Below are 21,905 nucleotides of genomic sequence, written 5' to 3'. Positions count from 1 at the left end.
ACCTCAGCTTCCTGAAAGTTTCCCACCAACTACTCCTGGAAGTCTTCAGGGTTTCTGACAGAAGTTCTCAAGGAGGTTTGCACATCCCCACCACTCCTGCTGTCCTACTGGATGCTCTCTGGCCCTGTCCAGAGCCCTGACTCTAACTGCTCTCAGAGGCTCTTATGGGCAGGTCTTCATTTTTTTCTCTCTCTCTGAAGGAAGAAGAGGAGGAAATATTACCCAAGTGTGAATTTTGTGGGAGTGATCTAAGAACATTTCTTTCCATTGTGGATATTTATGCTGACTGCAGTAGCTCTGAACCAATAGAATATGTAAGTTCTAAAGCAGAATTCCTGAGGAAATAGTGTTATTTTTAAGTACCACTTTTAAATATATGTAGTATTTTCTTCTGCATCTTTTCCCTGTATTGCCATTCTTAAGTTTTGTGTTAGCTGTCTGGGAAACACAAATTATAACCATAATGAGATACCATTCCACACCCACTAAGATGGCTATAATAAAAAAAAAAGACAGATAATAGCAAGTTTTGACAAGGATATGGAGAAACTGGAACCTTCATATACTGCTAAAGGGGAATATAAAATGGTGCAGCCATGTTGGCAAAAATGTCTGGTTGTTCCTCAAAAAGTTCAACATATAATTACCATGCAACCCAGCAATTCCATTCCCAGAAAATTCCATTCCCCAAAAAATTGACAACATACATCTACATGAACACTTGTATACAAATATTCCCAACAGCATGATTTAGAACAGCTAAAGGGTGAGAACAACCCAATGCCTGTCAACTGATGAATATGGTATATTCATAAAATCAAACATTATTCAGTCATGAGAAGAATTGAAGTACTAATACATGCTACAACCTAGATGAAACTTGAAAACATTATGCTAAGTAAAAGAAGCCAATCACAAAGTATCCTATATTGTATGATTCCATTTATATAAAGCATACAGAACAGACCATCTATAGAGACAGAAAATAGATTAGTGGTTGCCAGGGGCTGAGAGGAAAGGAGGGTAGGGAGTGACTGTTAATGGGCAGTTTTCATGTTCTAAAACCAATTGTGGGGATGATTACACAACTCTGTATATACTAAATCAATTGAATTACATACTTTAAGTGTGTGAATTGTATGTTATATGAATTATTTTTTTAGTTTGTTATCAAGAAAGTTACCATAGATGGTAATTCAAACCTCATAAGCCATTTTTGGTTTTTATCCCCTCTAATTATCTTCATTCTAGGACTAATGAGGTAAAAATGACCTCTTTGTTTTTCAGGCCCCCTGTTGTAGTTATTTCCAAAATCTGATTGACTACATGTATGAGGAAAAACTAAAAATCCAAAGCTGTAAAGATGAATTAATCTGTATCAAACCTCACGCAGCCCACGGCACTGACATTGATAGACTCAAAGCAAAGGAAAAAGCCCTGAGGAGGTAACATTGAGCCTTTGATATTGAAACTCAGATAGGTCCACTTAGAGAGCTTTTTGTAAAATGAACCTTGTTTTTCAAAATATATAATTTCAAAGATATAGTCTCAGTGAAGAAATCAAATTGGCCAAAGCAAACCTATTACCATTCCTGGTGAATGTTATGCAATTCAGAAGCTCTCTAAAACTCAGTGAACCCACTGATTTAAAGTAGAAATTTACCAACCCAGTTCTGAGGATTCATTTCAGAATTCCTATACGGGAGAAATTTCTCCACTAAACAGAGTAGAGACCCAAGTGCTGTGATTAAATAACAGGAGCCACAAGTAATAACAAATAAAAATCACAAGGGATGACACTTAAACAGTTAAAATTTGTAGTATGTGTTTTAAGCTTAAAACACATTTCATATTTATGCATCTTTTTTTATTTTGTAGAAAACAGGAGCAAAAAATGGCCAAACATTTCACAGTAAAAACAAATGAACACACTGGCTTCTTTGAAGAAGGTGAGTTCACCAACATTCATGTTATAGATCAGTTGTACATCAGAAAACTCATATGTTTGGCCAAGATCTAAAACTGGCATATTAAAAAAAAAAGCACTTAAAAGTGTTTCCATTTAAAGTTCTCATTATAGTCAGTGTATTAGTCAAAATGGCTCAGAAAATCTGGTGTTCCATTGGCTTTTGAAATTTTCAGTCTTCATCTCCTTATTGATTAAAATAAATCAGCAACATCTATAGAGCACTTTACAGATAACTGCAAAGAGCTTTTGAGTTCATTGTTTCTTGTTTTATTCAACATACATCCCATTTTATTTTTAGGTTGGGGCATGGAAAATCTGTCCAAGTTAATTAGATTACTTTCTTCATATACAGGTGCTGGCCAGTGCAGTTATAGTACTGGTGCAATTGAAGGAGTGCTGACTTTAGAATCAGAAGTTCTTCCTCCCTCTATCCCCCGCCCCACACCCACGGCACTGCTTTTTAAAAAATTTCACTTCCTTTTTTTAATTCTTGCTTATTCTTTTACAGTTGTCCCAGTTTCTCTCCCTTTGCCCTCCTCGATCGAGCCCCCTCCACCCGCACTTCCAGTCAATCCTCACACAGTTGTCCATGTCCATGGGTCATTCATACATGTCCTTTGACTAATCCCTTCCCCTTCTTTCCACCATTCCCTGCCCCCACCACCCTTTCCTCTAGCTTCTGCTAGCCTCTTCCATGTTTACATGTCACTGGTTCTGTTTTGCACGTTAGTTAATTTTGTTCATTAGGCTCTTCTTATAAGTGAGATCATATGGTATTTGTCTTCACCGAATGGTTTATTTCATTTAGCATCATAGTCTCCAGTTCCAGAAGTTCTGATTTTTTTGTGTGGATTTTTCTGAAAATTTTAATTTGTCAAATAAACCAGGAGACTCTTGTGGCCTCTTTGATTATATGAGGTCAGATACACAGAGAAATTTTTTAAAATATTTTTTATTTTAATTGTTGTTGGCAGTACAATTTTCTATCTTTTACTCCCATCCAGAAGTTCTAAATTTATAGCCTTGCTTTTCTACTTATAGGCTATCTGCTTTGGGTAAATTACTAAATCTTTTTGAGCATCAGTTTCTCCTCTACAACTCAGTGTTATTGAAAAGATACTTAGAGGAGGGGGGACAAGAAGGAATAACTTGGGACAACTATAATAGAATAAACAATGAAAAATAAAGAAAGAAAAAAGATACTTAGAGAAGATACATTTTTTGGTTTTCTTTTTTAAACTAAATTTCTAATATAAATTTCCTTGATATTCAACTGTTTCCTACTAAATCTAATGCCAGAAAATTGCACTTAATTAAAATTATCACTTTTTCCTTCTTTTTTAAAAGATTTTATTTATTTATTTTTAGAGAGGGAAGGCAGGGAGAAAGAGAGAGAGAGAGAAACATCAACATGCAGTTGCTGGGGGCTGTGACCTGCAACCCAGGTGCGTGCCCTGACTGGGAATCGAAACTGCGATGCTTTGGTTCGCAGCCCACGCTCAATCCACTGAGCTATGCCAGCCAGGATCACTTTTTCCTTCTTTTAACGAAGGAATGGTCTCATTAATTTTTTAACAAAAGAAGGTCTTCACTCTAATTTAATAAAGGTCCTCATTTTTATTCCATTAAAACAAGTCTGATAAAACAATGTGTTTGTAATAGAGTTTAAAATTTCATTTTAGAATAGTGGTTTTGAAAAATTTAAAACATATATGTACTTTCATGTGATTCTTTTCCCATTAGATTCAAAACATCTCAAAACAATTTCTTATCAGCTTTCTGTGGATATTCCAAAACAAGAGGTAGTTGAAGACAGACTATTTGATTTTGAACTAGACAAAAGAAACATGTCCATTGCATGTTGTGATTCTAGGAAAGCATGTGGAAAGGTAACTAGCTTGTAATATGTTTACTTGCTACTCTTAAAAAATTATTTTACCTAAAATCATAAAAGCTGTCGTGATGAATATGGCAGCCTGTGTACATGGCACATTGACCTATTTGTCAAGAAGAATTGGTATAGACTTGGTCTTTTAACTTCTACCAGACTTTACAACAATATTTTACATATGTGTTATGGGGGACTAGGTCCATTAAAACCTTTTTACTTTAAAATGTGATAGTAATACATTAAGGAACATTTGGAATCCTTTGAAAACTAAAAAGAAAGGGAAAAAAATCACCAAAAATCATTAACATTTCAATATTTTCTAGACCTGCACTAGCCAATATAGTATCAACTATTATGTTTGGCTAAATTTAAAATAAAATTTAAAATGTAATTTTTAGTCACACTAACCACCTGTCACATGTTTAATAGCTATGTGTAACTAATGCCACCATGTTGCAAGGCAGATCTAGAACATTTTTGTGGTCACTAAAAGTTCTGTTGGACAACATCATTCTAGACTTTCTTATTCATAGGTTTTTGTTAACATACTTGTAATTATTATTACAGATATAATTTTTATCTTTGTAAAGTTATAAAAATACTTCCATGATATTGTATTGATTATATTAACATTAATATCTATGTGCTTTTTCATATAGTTTATCTAACCATTCCCTTATTATTGGACATACATGTTGTTAACATATTTTTTTTTGCTATACTAAATAACATTGCTTTGAGTATCTTTGTGTACAGATTTATTTTTTATATAAGTATAGATCCTCAGAATAGATTCCTTGAAATTAAATTATTGAGACCTGGTTTGTTTCTCTTGGGTGACAAGAATGTAAGGGATGGCAGTGTACTGAGGTGCCTGACAAAATCAAATCCAAACACTGTCTGGAGGAAGATTACTCATCCAGCCTGCAATTACTCCTCTAAATTATCCTTCAAATTTAATTACCAGCACACATGTAAAGAATCAAGGACAAAAGGAAACTCACTGCCACAATAAAAAAAATCCAGAGAAATAATATCCAAAAGGAAAAGACCTCCAAAAACTTTGGAAATTGAAGTAATCTGTTTGTTTATTTATTTTCATTTATAGTTGACATACATTATTATATTAGTTTTAGGTATATACTCTAGTGAGTAGATATTGTATAATTTACTAGGTGATCATCCCAATAAATCTTACACTCATCTGACACCATACATAGTTATTTGAATATTATTGACTATATTCCCTATGCTGTATTTTATATGCCCATGACTATTCTGTAACAACCAATTTGTACTTCCTAATCCCTTCACCTTTTTCATCCATCACCCAACCCCCTTCCCAACTGGCATCTGTCAAAATGTTTTCTGAGTCTATGAGCCTGTTTCTATTCTGTGTGTTCATTTATTTAGTTATTTAGATAATTGTTGATAGATATGTATGCATTGCCATTTCATTCTTCATATTTTTTATTTTTTTATTCTTCTTCTTAAATAAGACCCTTTGTTACTTCATATACTACTGGTTTGATGGTGATGAACTCCTTTAGATTTTTCTTGCCTGGAAAGCTCTTTATCTTTCCTTTGATTCTAAATAATAGCTTTGCTAGGCAGAGTAATCTTGGTTGTAGGTCCTTGCTATTCATCACTTTGAATATTTCTTGTCAATCCCTCTGGCCTGCAAAGCTTCTGTTGAGAAATCAGCCAGCAGTCTTATGGGAGCTCCCTTGTAAGCAGTTAAACTGCTTCTCTCTTGCCGCTTTTAAGATTCACTTTTCGTCATTAACCTTTGGCATTTTAGTTATGATGTGTCTTGGTGTGGGCCTCTTTGTGTTCCTCTAGTTTGGGACTCTGCATTTCCTGGATCTGTGTGTTCATTTCCTTCACCAAGTTAGGGAAGTTTTCTGTCATTTTTTCAGATAGGTTTTCAATTTCCTGCTCTCTCTCTTCTCCATCTGGCATCCCATGATGCAAATGTTGGTACACTTGAAGTTGTCCTAGAGACTCCTTACCCTATCCTCACTTTTTTGGATTCTTTTTTCTTCTTGCTGCTCTGATTGAGTATTTTTTTGCTTCCTTATATTCCAAAATTCTGGTTTGGTTCTTGGCTTCATCTACTCCACTGTTGATTTCGTGTAAATTATTCTTCATTTCAGTTAATATATCCTTCATTTCTGACTGGTCCATTTTATGCTGTTGAAGGTCTAATTTTTATAAAGTTTTTTGAACTCTGCATCTGGTAGGTTGCTTGTCTCCATTCTGTTCAGTTCTTTTTCTGGAGTTTTGCTCTGTTCTTTCATTAGGGCCATGTTTCTTTGTCTTCTCATTTTGGCATCCTTCCTATGTTTGTTTCTATATGTTAGGTAGAGCTGCCTGCTACATCTCCCAGGCTTGGTAGCATGGCTTAATATAGAAGGTGTTCTGTAGGGCCCAGTAGCACAGCCTCCCTGATCACCCAAGCTGGGCATTTAAGGCATACCCACCATGTTGGCTGTGTATACCTTTCTCCTGTAGTTGAGCCTTCATTGCTGCTGGCACACCAATGGAAGGGATCTACCTCCAGGCTAATCAACCACAAAATGGGCTGAGAGCACTCACCACCAACCTCTGACCACGGCAGAGGATCAGCTGTGCAGGGGCCCACCTCACAGAGCTGGTCTTACTTCAGGAGGGTTCTGGTGCCCACTGATTCTGCCCCTTGAATGTGTTGCTTGTAGAAGTGGTTGGGTGGCAATGCTTCAACGTTGTCTGAAGCTGCTGACTGAGCGTGCTGGCTCTGGGGCCTCCCAGGAGGTATAGGCCAAGGTCAGCCACCACCTGTACTCTGCCAGGGGTCTCTTGGCATGAGCTACAAAGTGATCTTCAGATGGCTGCTACTTGTGCCAAGTTAGATGTGCCCAGGTGAGGCAAAGTTGTGAACCAAGGCCAGGTGCTGCTAGTGCCAGGCCCAGGGCCACTTACTGGGAGGTACAGGGCATGCTGAGGCCAGATGCAGCTTATTTGGGAGATGTTAGGAAAGTATGAAGCATGAACCAAGTCAGGTCATTCATATGAAATAGCCACTGGAAACGGCTTGGGTAGGCTGGAAAGTTGAGTGGCACAGGGTTAACTATTTTTATAAAAAGAAATAATTGGCTTCAAGATATTTGGAGGGAACAGAAAACTATAAAATGACATACAGGTTTGAAAAGAAAATATAAACTTATAGAAATGAAAACAACAACTGAAGTAAAAAACCTTAAAAGATAAGAGTTAAAGACAGGTTAGAGCCAACTAAGATAGAACTAATGACTTGGGAAAAGGGTTAAAAAATTATTAAAATTCACCAGGGGGACAAAAAAAGGTAAGGAAAACTGAAGAGAGTATATGATTTGAAAATAAAATGAGGGATCTGAAATGTATTTATTCAAAATCCTAGGGGAGAAGAAAGATAATCAGGCAGAGGTAATATTTGAAGAGATAATGGATAATTTTCCAGAACTGACAAAAGAGACCAATCCATGGATTTAAGAAGTCCAATGAATGCCAAGCAGGGTGGTTATTTTTGTAACTTCTAGACACTTTGCAGTGTCAAAGAAAGAAAAACTTGAAAGCAGAAGAAAAAAAGCTCCCATTTACATATAAAGGAGGACAGTAAGATCATAAAATAATTTTATAATCATAACATCTCCTAACAGCAACAACAGAAGCCAGAAGGCAATGAAATGTCTTCAGTGTGCTGAGAGAAAGTAACAGTCAATCTAGAAGTCTGCATCAAGTCAAGAAAATGTGCTCCCAAATGACATTGTTTGGCAAGAACAAAGAGTTTGTCACTAGTAGTCCCTCATAAAGGAAATTCTAAAGAATGTTCTTTGTGTAACTGGATGGTCTGATATTCAAGAAAGATGAAGAGCGAAGAAAATATATATGATAAATATGGATAAAACTAAAAGTTGACTGATAAAACAGTAATAATAATAATGGACCATGGAATTTCATAAAACAGGACAGAATAAAAATGAATGACAAAATAGTACCTGATTTTGCAAGAAGGCTAAATCCAGTTACAGTGTTCTAAAGTCCTTTATTGGGAGCATGGCTAGTCCAAAGCTTAACTTCAGACTTTGATAAATTAACTTTGCTTGCTGAGATTTCTAGAGTAGCCAGAAAAATAACAGAAGCAGAGAGCATAACCCCCCTGTTAGTAGAAGTAGGGCAAAAAATAGAATAATTTATTTTAAATGCCCCCAAAAGATAAGAAAGCATAAGAGAAAAGAAAAACAGATAATAAGAGGTAAATAGAAAACATCAAGGAATGTCAGTAATTGTATATAAATACCATAGACTAAATACTTCAGTTAACAAAGACTGTCAATTTAAAAAAAAATCAACCATTTACTGTTTATAAAAGATACATCTAAAATATAAGGATACAAAAAGATTAAATATAAATTAATAAAAATAATATATCATGAAAATGCTAAAGAACATTATAAGAGATAAAAAGGATCACTTCATAATGATAAAGGTTTTAATCCACCAGGAAGATATAACATTACAAAATATATTCCCATATTAACATAGCCTCAAAGTATGTAAAAAAATTTATAGAAATAAAAAAAAAATTTTAAATCCATGATCATAATGAGATACTTTTACCAACCTCTGTCACAATTGAGAAGACTATTAGATCAAAAAGGAGCAATAATAAAATAGAATATTTGAACAACCCATTTAACAAATTTGTTCATGTATTGGAAGATTAGCTATTTTAAAGATAACATTTTCCAAATTTCAAATTCTAACAGGATTGGATATTCATGTATGCTGAGAAAAGAGGGATACTGACCTCATCTGATTCTAAAATTTACATAAAAATAGAAACAGTCCTGAGCAGGAGAAGGCCGGGAGGGAGGAACATGCTCTACCAGATATTAAGATCTATTACAAAATACAGTAATTGAGACAGTGTAGTGTTCGGGTAGAATAAAGAAACAATAAGGAGTCCAGAAGCAGACTCATGCATACATAAACGTCTGATTTATGACAGCAGTGGCACTGCAAAATAACGGAGGAAGAAAAATCTTCTCCATACTTGGTGCCAGGAGAGTCAATTATCCTTATTTTTTAGTGAAATTGGAACCACTATTCACATCAGGTGTAAAAATCAATTCCAAGTGGGTTAAACACTGAAATGTGAAATACAAAACTACAAAGATTTCTTTTACATAGGAGAATAGCTCTATTATCTCAGGGTAGGGAAAGATTTACTAACTGATGAAAAGAGCAGTATCCATAAAAGATCTGATGAATTAAAGTTGTGAAAGACAATCAAGAAAGTAAAAATTTTAGCACATGTGACATACAAAGAGCTTATATTCTAAATGTAAAAAGACAAGGAAAAAATTTCCCCTAATAGAAAATGGGCTCAAAAACCTTTCATACTTCTCAAAGGAGAAAATTCAAATGATCTATAAACATATGTAAAGGAGCTCAACCTCACTGGTAACCTGGGAAAGGAATATTAAAATCACAATTAGAGATCAGTACATACCTACCATATTGGCAAAAAAAAAAAAAAAAGTTAACTGTGTTGGAAAGGATATAGAGCAACAATCACTATTATTTGCCTCTAGTGGGAGTGTAAATTGGTATGACTTGGAAATCATTTTGGCATCATCTTGGGATTCAGAAATTCCACCTCTGTGTTTAATATCTGTGGGAACTGAGTATCAGCATACATTCATAAGAATGTTCATAGTGTCATTGTTTCTAACATATACATGAAAGTTATTGGACCACAGCTATATACTTGGACATTTATGAAACAATGTTGACAGAAAAGTAAAATATTAAAAATATATAATGTATGATTCCATTTGTGTAAAGTTCGAACTGGGAAAAATTAAACTATATTGCTTAGAAATTATGACAGCAGCCCTGGCTGGTGTGGCTCAGTGGATTGAGCGCCAGCCTGTGAATCAAAGGGTCACTGGTTCGATTCCCAGCCAGGGCACATGCTTGGGTTGCTGGCCCAGTCCCCAGTAGCGGGTACAAAAAGCAACCACACATTGATGTTTCTCTCCCTTTCTTTCTCCTGCCCTTCCCTCTCTAAAAATAAATAAATACAATCTAAAAAAAAAAAAGAAATTATGAAAGCAAAGAAATTACTTTGAAATCAGAGTAGTGCTTATGTCTACGAAGGATACTGACTTTGGGATAAACATACTGGGGGCTTCTAGAGTATCAGCATTGTTTTCTTTCTTGACTTGGGTGGTGATAATGCAGGAGTTTATAATTACTGATTAACAAAATAGCATGTTTTAGCACTTAACCTGAATGTATTTCATAATTGTTTTGAAACATCTTTAAAATATTTTTTATTTTTAAGATTATTTTTATTTTTTATTTTTTGGAGAGAGGGGAAGGGAGGGAAAGAGAGAGAAACATTAATGTGTGGTTGCCTCTCAGGCACCCCCTACTGAGAACCTGGCCTGCAACCCAGGCATGTGCCCTGACTGGGAATCAAACTGGCGACCCTTTGGTTCACAGGCCAGCACTCAGTCCACTGAGTCACACCAGCCAGGGCCATATTTAATAATTTTTAAAAGTGAAAAATATATTATCTTCTAAAATAAATGGCAACATTTATATTAAAATTTAGGTTGTTTCACTGGCTAGCCCTGGGAATTCTTATATCCATTGTATCACAATTCAGGGTTAAAAATAAATACAATCAAGTTGAATCTTTATTTTATTATTAAATATTGTTGGGGGACATTTCATCTCCCTATGAAGTATTACCTATAAGAGAGTTAAACTTGGAGATAAAATAAGGAATAGCTCCCTGTATTTCTTTCTTCATCTTTTCATACTCCACTAGCATTGTAGTCAGATGAACTTCAAGATCAACCTTGAGGAGGCACCAGATGCTGCAGCTGCTACTGGGGTATAAAGTCAGTTTACTGAAGTATAATTTACCTAGAGAAAAAAATGTATCTTCCTTGGATGTGCAGCTGTATGAATTTCGACAGTTATGTAACCACCACTACAATCAAGATATAGAATATTTTCATTATAGCAGGGCTGATTTTTATCTTTTGTTTTTTACAGTGATGTGTGTAAAGTAAAATAAAACCTCTTCAAACAGATATGTAAGATTTTTGCTAGAAGGTTTTATCAGTTTATCTATAGGGTTTAGGGCCAATTTTTAATAATTCCTAAGCACTGTCCCTATTGCTGAAGTAGGACAAAACATTTAAACTAAGAAGTGGTTTGTATAACTGTCTAGCAAGCAAAGGATGTCTGTTGTCATACTTACTGCATTCTATCTTTAAAAATTAACTGGTAAGTGTCCATTTATTTTGTGTAATTTATAGATTGTGAGAAATGAGCTCTTGGAGAAGAACTACAAACATGGGAGCAAGTTTCTGACTTCATTTCCAGATGGAACAACGCAAATATTGTATCCTTCCTAGCAACAAGTTACTTTCATTAGCTTTATTTCTTCCCAAAAAGACAGATAAAGAAAAAATACATAGAAAATTTTTTTAAAATAGATATTATCCCCAAATTTTACCACCCAATGAAAAACTGTTAAATAACTGCTGCAACTTTTATTATTATTGATAGTTATCACTTCATGTCCTGACTTTAAATCTTAACTCTTGAAGACTCTGTGGCTCATTTTCAAAATGATTCATTATCAATCTTGTGTTTACTTCATCACTGGACTTATGGTGAGCTTAGATAGGACTAAGTATTAACAGTCAGTAAATCATCCTCAGTATATTTGATTCCTTTTGATGGTATGTAAATGAAATTGCTTTCTTAATTTTTCTTTCAGAATGTTCACTGGTAAAGTGTACCATTTATTTTTATATGTTGCTCTTGTAGCCAACAACACTACTAAACTCATTTGTTCTAATATATTGTTTTGTGGATTCCTTAGGACTTTCTGTGTATAAGAGAATGCATTCTGAAAATAGGGATCGTTTTACTTCTTCCATTTTCAGTCTGGATGCCTTTCATTTCTTCTCTTTGATAAAATTGCTGTGACTAGACCCTCCAGTGCAATGTTGAATAGAAATGGGGTGAGTGGACATTTTTGTTTAGTTCCTGATCTTAAAGGGAAAACACTGAGTCTTTATTATGTTTTCTTTAGTTTTTTAGAGATTGATTTTATTTATTTATTTATTTATTTATTTATTTTTTAGAGAGAGGGGAATTTATGACAGAGAGGGAAAGAAATGTCAATCTGTTGCCTATCCCACATGCCCCAAATTGGGACCAGGCCTGCAACCGAGGCATGTGCCCTGACCAGGAATCAAAACAGTGACCTTTCATTTTGTGGGATAACACCCAACCATCTGAGCCACAATGGTTAGGGCTTTACTATGTTTTCTTATTTGCTCTTTATTCTGTCAATACAGTATATCTCATTAATTGATTTTCAAATGTTAAACCAACCTTGCATTCCTGGGATAAATTCCATTTTGTTATGGTACATAATCCTTTTTATATGATGCTACATTTGCTAGTATTATGTTGAGGGTTATTTGTGTCTTATAAATATATTTTGATCCACATAAAAAGCATAATATTTTTAGAATAAAAAATAGTACTTCCCATTTTTCAGAATGCTTTACATTTTCAAAGGACTCTCTCATAAATTGAATTTATTCCCAGAATAATCAAAGACCATTAGAACAATGACCTTATCTGATCCCAGCTACCCATCTGGAAACCTAGCCATCATCCGAGTGCCCAACAAGACAGATGGCTTCACTTGTATAGTCCAAGACGACATGCCCGCTAACCCTGCCATCCTGGCAGTGCTGAATTCTTTTGGCAGAAGTTCCTGCTATCATCCCAATGGAAATGTCTGGTAGGCTTCAAGTTTTCTCCTGCTGCCATTGTGTTTCTTGAGTTTGAGAAATTTTATTTTTCCTTTCATTTTTTCCAACTTTACTGAGATATAATTGACATACAATGTTGTCTAATTTAAAGGTGTACAACCATGTTGATTCAATACACTTAAAAACTGCAAAATGATTACCACAACAGCTAATACCTGCACCATGCCACCTAATTACCATTTTTTTGTATTGAGAACAATTAATGTATATTCTGTTAGAAACTTATGAATATAACATAGTATTATTAAGTATAATTACTATGCTCTACATTAGATCCCCAGAACTTATTCATCTTATAATGACGTTTTGTTTTTCCTTTTAAATGATAAAATGGCTTTAAGAAAATTTCTGTAAGTTAGTGGTCCTTAGATAGTAATTTGTAATTCAGAGAAATATTTGATTTATACCTTTCCATGTGCTTCTCAGTGGAAAAATCCTAGGCAAATTTATAAAACAAAGTTCATCATATTCTTTATATAAACAGAAAGAAAATATGAAGTATACAATTTCAATATTATAAAAACTTTATATAAATTATATGGTCACCCTAGGGATTTGGAATATGAATTCATATGGTCTCTCTAGAATTTGGGTCCTAATAATATTACACTGCCTCATCTGAGGAAATAATTTACAGTGGACAGGTGCTACACTAAGTTGTCATTGTTTGAGATATATTTCTAACTAGTAAGTTCCTGTAGCCACAACCAACAGCAATAACATACAAACAAAATCTCTAGAGAAATTAAGATTTTGATCCCATTTTTATCTACTAACTTATCTACTCTGATTTCACATTACTTCATTTATGAGCAAGTAAAATTTAGATTCTAACTTCAAATACAATTTAGCTCTTCAGAAAGTTATTCTCTCTTTACATTATTTAGAGGTATAACAGTCTCATCTTGAGAAATTCTTCCAATTGCATGAAAGTTTGACATGGTCAGAACTTGAGAGAGTTAGGACACAGAAAGCTATTTTTGTTTGTAGTCCAATGCAGTAATCAATCCACTATCTCCTTGTATATTGGACAATTTTTACTTATCCTTCAGAGTTGCTCACTAGCAACTCTGTTTTACGTTTGTTGGGGCACTACATTAATTGTCACTAGATATTCATTAGTTTCTAGGACTTTTCCTTGACAGTAAAGCCCTCTGAACCACCATCTCAACTCTTGGGCCCTCTGACATAATTCCTTGATATGGTCCTAACTTCTTCTAGCTGCCTCTTGTGAAACAAGCCCACCTGAACTGCTGGACTGAAGATCTCTGAATGCATACCCCAGGTCTTTGCTGCTACATAGCATGTATCTGTATATGATATAGACTCAAAGAATGTTTATCAAATAAATAATTTATCCAGATAATTTTGTATCCTACTTCCCAGCTATATAAAATAATCACCTCAATTTCTCATTTGTACTTTTGCTATTAGAGTACTACTGCTTATAAGTAGGAAAATAAGATGTTAATGATTTTACTTAAGAGTCACTCATCACCAGCTCATCTAGTTGTTGTTGTTTTTTTAATTTTGAAGCCAGTTGTATATTAAGAGATAGTCTTTTTAAAAGATTTTATTTATTTATTTTTAGAGAAAGGGAGAAAAAAAGAGAGGGAGAGAAACATCAATGTGTGGTTGCCTCTTGCATGCCCACATCTGGAGACCTGGCCCGCAACCTAGGCATGTGTCCTGATTGGGAATTGAACCAGTGACCCTTTGGTACACAGGCTGGGACTCAATCCACTAAGCCACACTAGCCAGGGTCAATCTAGTTTTTAAAAAATAATTCATTATCAAATTAAGTCAACTTTCTGTGTACCAGAACTCTACATATTCTGTCTCCTGAAGAAAGGGATGGTGATTCAAGCTGGAAGATGAGAGAGTATGAGGATACAACTAAGTGGAATGGGAGTCATTAGTGCTACTAGCTTGCAGACTGTGCAGAGCTAAATTTGTATGTTTGCAGTAAAGTGTGGCATTAGTGATGCCAAAAGACTGGGGAACCCAGCTCACCTAAGTTCCACTTTCTGCTCTGTTATAGAGCCCTTATCCACCATAGTGATTTCAGAGATGTCTCCTGAGCCTCTTCTGCCCACACCTGACCCTGATGAGAGGCTTCCTAGGCTTCCTGGCTCCCAGGTGCCAGTGCTGTTAGAAAACACTTGTACTGAGGCCAGATTGGCTTTCCCCAGAGTAAACACTCCCTGGTCTTCTTTTTGGCCTGGTGAAAATCTAAGCACTGGTCTTTTCCCGTCTTTCACGTATAGCCTACTCTCCTGTATTTCTTCTTGTCCAGACTAAAACCCTGCTTCATCCTTCTTCCCAGCACATCATTTTCCAGATGCCTTTACCATCCTGGTTCCATCCATGAGACCCATTTTTGTTTATCAGAAGGTCTTGAATTAAACTTAGTACTTCAAATTAGTATAGAATTCTGTCACAGTCTTATCACCTGAGGTTTTCTATCATTTATAGGCTATTGGCTAGCATAGACTACTACTCCCCTTGGTTAGCAAATGTCAGGGTGAATTTCAGAGTTGAATTACAATGTTTCTGTTTGTGATTGTTAATATCCTTTCTTCCCAGGATGTACATCAACATCTTGGGAGGCCAATGTTCAGATCAAGCCGGCAACAGAATAAGGGCTTGGAATTGGTCAAGTTCTGTTGCCTCCTCACCCTTTGTTTCATTTAAACCTGTCTTCCTGGCTTTGAACCATTATGTTGGAATTCGCATGTTAGAACAAGACAAGATTTCAATCACTTTCCTAGCAATGGGCCAACAGGCAAGAATCAATATCGGAACCAAAGTGAAGGTAGGACATTTTTAAAAACAGTTAAAGCATTTAGAATAATAAGAGTAAAATAACTTTTGTTAGTGTTGTTACTGATAAATTATACTTGTATGTCATCTACCATCCACTAAGAATTTTGGAATTCAATTTAAAAACACATACGTGAAAGTTTCATATGGAGTTGAAGGAGTCTTATAAATTATTTCTTCATCCTCACAAATTCCTTCTAATTCAGACTTGAATCCAAGTAACATTTACCTAGTGTTTGCTCTGTGACTGTATAGTGCTGCTTTGAGGGTTTGGTTTTAGGATTTTGTATTGTGTTTGCTTTTCTTTGTACTATAGTAGAAAGCCCTGAGCTAAGTCAGGAGACCTGGGTTCTAACCATGTTCAAGGCCAAGCATAAACCCTATTTCCTTGGAGACACTTCCAGACTGCCTAGCCCTTAGCCCAATGAGGGTCAGTCATGTCCTTCTCTGGGCTCACCTCTATCCCTGTTCTTTCTGAACCATGATTCTATGGCGTATTCTAAAAGTGCCCTCACAGCCACTTTTCCTACTAGATGGTAAACTCCTGAATTACAGGATCTCTATCTTATTGATTCCTCTATCCTGCCCAAGGCATGGCCCAGAGTACACTCTCAGTAACTGACAATACTGTGCATTGGTTAAGAACATGGACTTCAACTTCTGGCCAAGATGGAGGCGTAGATAGACACACTGTGCCTTTTCGTACAACCAAAATAAGGACAACAACAATTAAAAAAAAAAACACAATAAAACCAGAACTGACAGAAAATCGAACTGTATGGAAGTCCGACAACCAAGGAGTTAAAGAAGACACATTCATCCAGACCTGTATGAGAGGCGGAGAGGAACTTGCAGCAAAGCAGTGGCTGGTGGACCCAGCAAGGTGGCAGATTGTGGAATGGGGTGTGGTGCGCAGGGTGGCTGGCAGACAGGGCAGTCCCATACTGGTGTGCAGATAAACCAGGTGAAACTGGGGAGTGAGACAGATTGCACAACCCAGTGTCCCAGTGTAAGGAAATAAAGCCTCAAATCACTGATTATAAACACCTGTGAGGGTTGAGGTGCTGGAAGAAACTCCCAGCCTCACAGGAGAGTTCGTGGGAGAGACCCACAGGGTCCTAGAACATACACAAACCCACCAACCTGGGAATCAGCACCAGAAGGGCCCAGGTTGCTTGGGGGAAGTTGCAGAAATGATTGAAATCTGCCACTATCCAGGTTGCTTTGCTGGATAGAGAAATGACTGAAATCCGGCAGAAAGTAGAGCAAGCGCCATTGTTCCCTCTTGGACCCCTCCCCAACATACTGTGTTACAAAGCAGTGAAAGGGGTTGCCCTGCCCTGGTGAACATCTAAGGCTCCGCCCCTCATACTTAACAGGCACATCAAGACAAAAAAAAAAAAAATGGCCCAAACAAAAGAACAGATCAAAGCTCCAGAAAAAATACAACTAAACAACAAAGAGGTAGCCAACCTATCAGATGCACAGTTCAAAACACTGGTAATGAGGGTGCTCACAGAATTGGCTGAATTTGGTAGAAAATTAGATGAAAAAAGGAAGGCTACACTAAGTGAAATAAAGGAAAATGTACAGGAAACCAACAGTGACGAGAAGGAAACTGGGACTCAAATCAATGGTGTGGACCAGAAGGAAGAAAGAAAGATCCAATCAGAAAAGAATGAACATACAAGAATTCAAAAAATTGAGGAGAAGCTTAGGAACCTCCAGGACATCTTTAAATGTTCCAACATCCGAATTATAAGGGTACCAGAAGGAGAAGAGGAAGAGCAACAAGCAGAAAAGTTATTTGAACAAATAACAAAAGAGAACTTCCCCAAGCTGGCAAAAGAAATAGACTTCCAGGAAGTCCAAGAAGCTCAGAGAGTCCCAAAGAAGTTGGACTCAAGGAGGAACATACCAAGATACATCATAATTACATTAGCCAAGATTAAAGATAAGGAGAGAATCTTAAAAGCAGCAAGACAAAAGGAGAATTACCTACAAAGGAGTTCCCATAAGACTCTCAGCTGATTTCTTTTTTTTTTCCTCCAGAGGTAGTTTTATTTTTATGTTTTAGTTTTCTTTTTTTTTAAAATATATTTTATTGGCCCTGGCTGGTGTAGCTCAGTGGATTGAGCGCGGGCTGCGAACCAAAGTGTCGCAGGTTCGATTCTCAGTCAGGCCACATACCTGGGTTGCAGGCCACGGCCCCCAGCAACCACACATTGATGTTTCTCTCTCTCTCTCTCTCCCTCCCTTCCCTCTCTAAAAATAAATAAATAAAATCTTAAAAAATATATATATTTTTATTGATTATGCTATTACAGTTGTCCCATTATCCCCCTTTCATTCCCCTCCACCCTACACACCCTCTCCCACCCACACTCCCCTCCTTTTGTTCATGTCCATGTGTCATAAGTTCTTTAGCTTCTACATTTCCCATACTACACCTGCCCTCCCCCTGTCTATTTTCTACCTCCTATATATTCTACTTATTCTTGGTACCTTTTCCCCCTCTCTCCTCCTCCCACTCTCCTGTTGCTGACCCTCCATGTGATTTCCAGTTCTGTGGTTCTGTTCCTGTTCTAGTTGTTTGCTTAGCTGGCTTTTGCTTTTTTGCTTTTATTTTAGGTGTGGTTGTTAATAATTGTGAGTTTGCTGTCATTTTATTATACGTGTTTTTTATCTTCTTTCTCTTAGATAAGTCCCTATAACATTTCATAAAATAAGGGCTTGGTGATGATGAACTCTTTTAACTTGACCTTATCTGAGAAGCACTTTATCTACCCTTCCATTCTAAATGAAAGCTTTGCTGGATAGAGCAATCTTGGATGTAGGTCCTTGCCTTTCATGACTTGGAATAGTTCTTTCTAGCCCCTTTTTGCCCACAAGATCTCCTTTGAGAAATCAGCTGACAGTCTGATGGGAACTCCTTTGTAGGTTACTGTCTCCTTATCTCTTCCTTACAGGCAAGTTGGAGTGATACTTTGAAAACATAAGTCTGATCAAAACTATCCAGTGGCTTCTTATCTTAGTCAAAGTAAGCCAAGGTCCTATAAAAGACCTGCGATTCTGTACCTGACCTGGACTTCCTTATTTTAATATGCCCTCTTATCATTCACCCTGCTCCTTCTTGCTTTTCCTAGACAATGCCAGGTGTGTCCCTGCTACAGGACTTCTGCACTTACTATTTCTTCAACCTAAAAACTGTTCCTCCTACATTTAGCATGTGGCTGCTGCCTACCTTTGTTCAGATTTCTGCTCAGAGTCCTGACCACCCATTCTAAACTAGCAGTACCCCCCACCCCTTCCTCCACCCTGGCACTCTGAACGCACTCATATGGCTTCTTGGGCCATATGCCACAAGTTTTAATATGTAGCGCTCTAATTTTCTTTCACTTCTAACTAGTTTATGATTTCTATTTGGATTACTTCAACCCCATAGTTATTGAGTTTTCATATACATAAAAAAATTACTACCCCTTTCTTGTTAATGGCCAAAGAACATGGCTTGCATTTTTTCCTGCTGTTTAAAATGTATTAACATTTTCTGTGGTTCACTGCATAATTTTCATGCAATGCATATTAGACACCCCCTCCCCATGGAGTATTTTTGGCACAAAATTGCACATGTCTAATTGTTCTATTCACACTTCTCTCTATTCCTTTCTTTTTATAGTATTGGTTTATTTCTAAGAAATATATGAAAGTCTCCCAACGTTGGTGTGAATTTGTCTATTTTTCATACTATTTCTACCAGATTTTTCTTTATATATCTTGAAACTCCATGATTAGGAAATTTAAGATGTTGTCTATCTTCTCGGTGAGTTGTACCCCTCCCCCCGTGCCAGCTTCCACCTCACTTATTTGCCCTTCAGCACTGCCCATTATGTGACTCAGGGTATCAATGAGGGGATTTGGTGTGGGGTTTGAAATAATTTTTCATTTTATCATTCTTGTCTGCCTTTACTATTTAACAATAAAGTTAAAATTCTTCCCAATTTCCCTTTTTAATGGCCTTTGGCTTAAATGCTATTCTACCTGATGTTAAATTTCTATACCTGCTTTCTTTTAGTTAGCATTTGCTTGCTGCACTGTTTTCCCCCTTAGATTTCCAACCTTTTAATCCAGTTAAATCCAGTTTCAAGTTGGATGTATCTCTTGTAAACACATATAGATGGATTTTGCTGCTTTCCTCAACCTAATAAAATCAGTCTTATAATGTGTTCTATTTTAACAGTTACTCTAAAATTTTTAGCTATATATTTTATATGTATAGAATTAACTTCCAAGTCCTCCAGTTACTTCTTTTCCTTGATAACAATAATCCTCTCAAATCCTTCAGAAAATGTTAACTATATATATTCTAAAGTCTTCCTCTGGCTACTAATTCTGTTTCCTTGAATATAAGCATCTTTGATGGGTAAATCTGGTGCCTCTCTGTCATGGAGTCAAAATTCCTCAAATGTTTGGTGATTCTTGGTTGTGTGTTCATTTCTGTGGTGGAGAATCCCTATCTTCCTGCATATTCTGCTAATTGAAGTTTGCTTCTGATGACTGTGGGGAGGATATATGTGCGGTGGAGGGGTCGAAGGCTAGCCCCACTATGAGGCTCAACGCAGGGGGAGGACAAGGGCTACCTCCCTGCCCACTATTCTAGTATTTGCCTCAGGGCCCCTCCTGCTTCTCATTTCTGTTGACTTTCAGCTCCAAATGTGTGTGTTTTAGGTTAATGGTTTCATTCGGTCATTTATCACTCTGGATATGGCTCCCATCTGCTTTTTGGTTTTTCAGAATTCCTGAAGATTATTTCTGCTGATGAAAATTTTTCATATTTTCTAAAACCATTATTGATCTCCAAAAAAGTTTTCTGTCATATTATGAGATTTGGAATTGAAATGAAGTTAAAAAATGCTGATCCATTCTTATCATCCATCTCATACTCCTTCCTCCTGCCCTTCCTTCCTCCCCTCCATCCTTTCTGTCTGTGGAGGAGGGATGAAAATGCAGAAGGATATTGTGAGTTCTTGTGTCTTTTGCAGGTAAGTGGTCACTCAGCTTGCAGAGGGCAGTAATTCAGCTTTATATTTAGTCTGCCCCACTAAACGGCCCTCTAGGCTGGTCCTGAAGCTACAGACTAGAAACTTTGCAGGCAAGGCTGTGCTAGCAGGTCCATTCACCTTCCTGCAGCTGCAAACAGATGTCAGCCTGAATCACAGGCTATGAGGAAGTAAGGAGAGCAGGGGCTGAGGAAGGGTCATGGAGAGGTTAATGTGGACCGGCCTCCTGGAGGTAGGAGTACCTTTTAGAAGGAAGAGTTTTAGTCCTTCTAGTCCTCTTTGAAAACCCAGCTAAGGTACTACCTCATTTGAGGAAGGTTGCCCCCTCAGTGCCCCATCAGCCTCCAAGCCAGTGCTCACAACATGGGCCCCTACTTGGCACTTCCCAGGAAGAAACTGTGTTTGCAGCATCTCTGTGCTCCCCAAGTATATGCTGGTTAAATTACTTGACTAAATTGTAAGTATTTGAAAGTATCCAAATAATTTACTCTGGCCTACTCTGGTCTCTCAAGTCTCCACAGCATTTCAGCTCGCTCCCTTGTTCAGGTTAGAGTAACACCACTGCCCCTGTTTATAATCAGACTCAAGAGGGAATCCAAACCCAAATTAGTGTAACCACTGGCCTCGGCCCACAGAAGGGCATTCCCACTACCAGATCCTCAGCTTCCCTTCTCTTTCTCTTTGCTGAAAAGCTAATGAACCCTGAGGAGATTCCAGTTCACCACTACATCAACGAGAATGACCTTCTTCTGCTGGCCACTTTAATAAAGATTCGACGCCTGTTTCATAAACTTGAAGGATGTGTAAATTTCCCATCTGGCCAGGTTTGGGAAAAATTTAAGCAACCATCTTACCTTTCTTCACTTTCTGTAAAACTAATGGCCCTCTGTCACAGTTCTGGTATAAAGCAAGATAAAATAACAGCAATAGCAGCTATAATAAATGAAAAAACTTAACTAAAAATGCAGATGCTTTCACTTATTTCATTGATTTTTTTTAGGAGGGGGTATGGGAGATTTCAAGGAACATGTATAAAATGACTAGAAAAGACCAAGAAATACGCTTTATTATAAATTTAGAACACATCCTGCATCGTCACTGGTTTACATTCTTGGTTGGGGAAGAAACAACTTGCTTCAGGACACCACAGAATGATAAAATCAGCAAACCTGTCTGTAGCAGTTAGAGTATTATCAAGAAAACAGAAAGCAGGGAGAAATTAGACGCTTCCAAAACCATCTGAAAGACTGGGGAAGTGGAGGTCA

The 21,905-nt window shown here is 36.8% G+C and overlaps 1 protein-coding gene across 1 annotated transcript in view; it reads left to right on the top strand.

Moving 5' to 3' along the window:
• Nucleotides 1–21,596, top strand: part of ERICH6 (glutamate rich 6) — a 36,765-nt gene extending 15,169 nt beyond the window's left edge. Inside the window, exons 7-14 of the mRNA XM_045851888.1 lie at nt 201–314; nt 1,288–1,445; nt 1,879–1,949; nt 3,713–3,858; nt 11,219–11,304; nt 12,571–12,726; nt 15,344–15,572; nt 21,333–21,596. Of these exons, the coding sequence (XP_045707844.1) occupies nt 201–314; nt 1,288–1,445; nt 1,879–1,949; nt 3,713–3,858; nt 11,219–11,304; nt 12,571–12,726; nt 15,344–15,572; nt 21,333–21,596 (1,224 nt within the window). The remainder of the gene's footprint in view (nt 1–200; nt 315–1,287; nt 1,446–1,878; nt 1,950–3,712; nt 3,859–11,218; nt 11,305–12,570; nt 12,727–15,343; nt 15,573–21,332) is intronic.
• The last annotated feature ends 309 nt before the right edge of the window (nt 21,597–21,905 follow it).

This window comes from Phyllostomus hastatus, unplaced genomic scaffold, assembly GCF_019186645.2.
Source record: "Phyllostomus hastatus isolate PE091 unplaced genomic scaffold, TTU_PhHast_1.1 phas_contig_86, whole genome shotgun sequence".
Taxonomy (NCBI): domain Eukaryota; kingdom Metazoa; phylum Chordata; class Mammalia; order Chiroptera; family Phyllostomidae; genus Phyllostomus; species Phyllostomus hastatus.
This window is presented reverse-complemented; position numbering and strand designations above follow the sequence as displayed.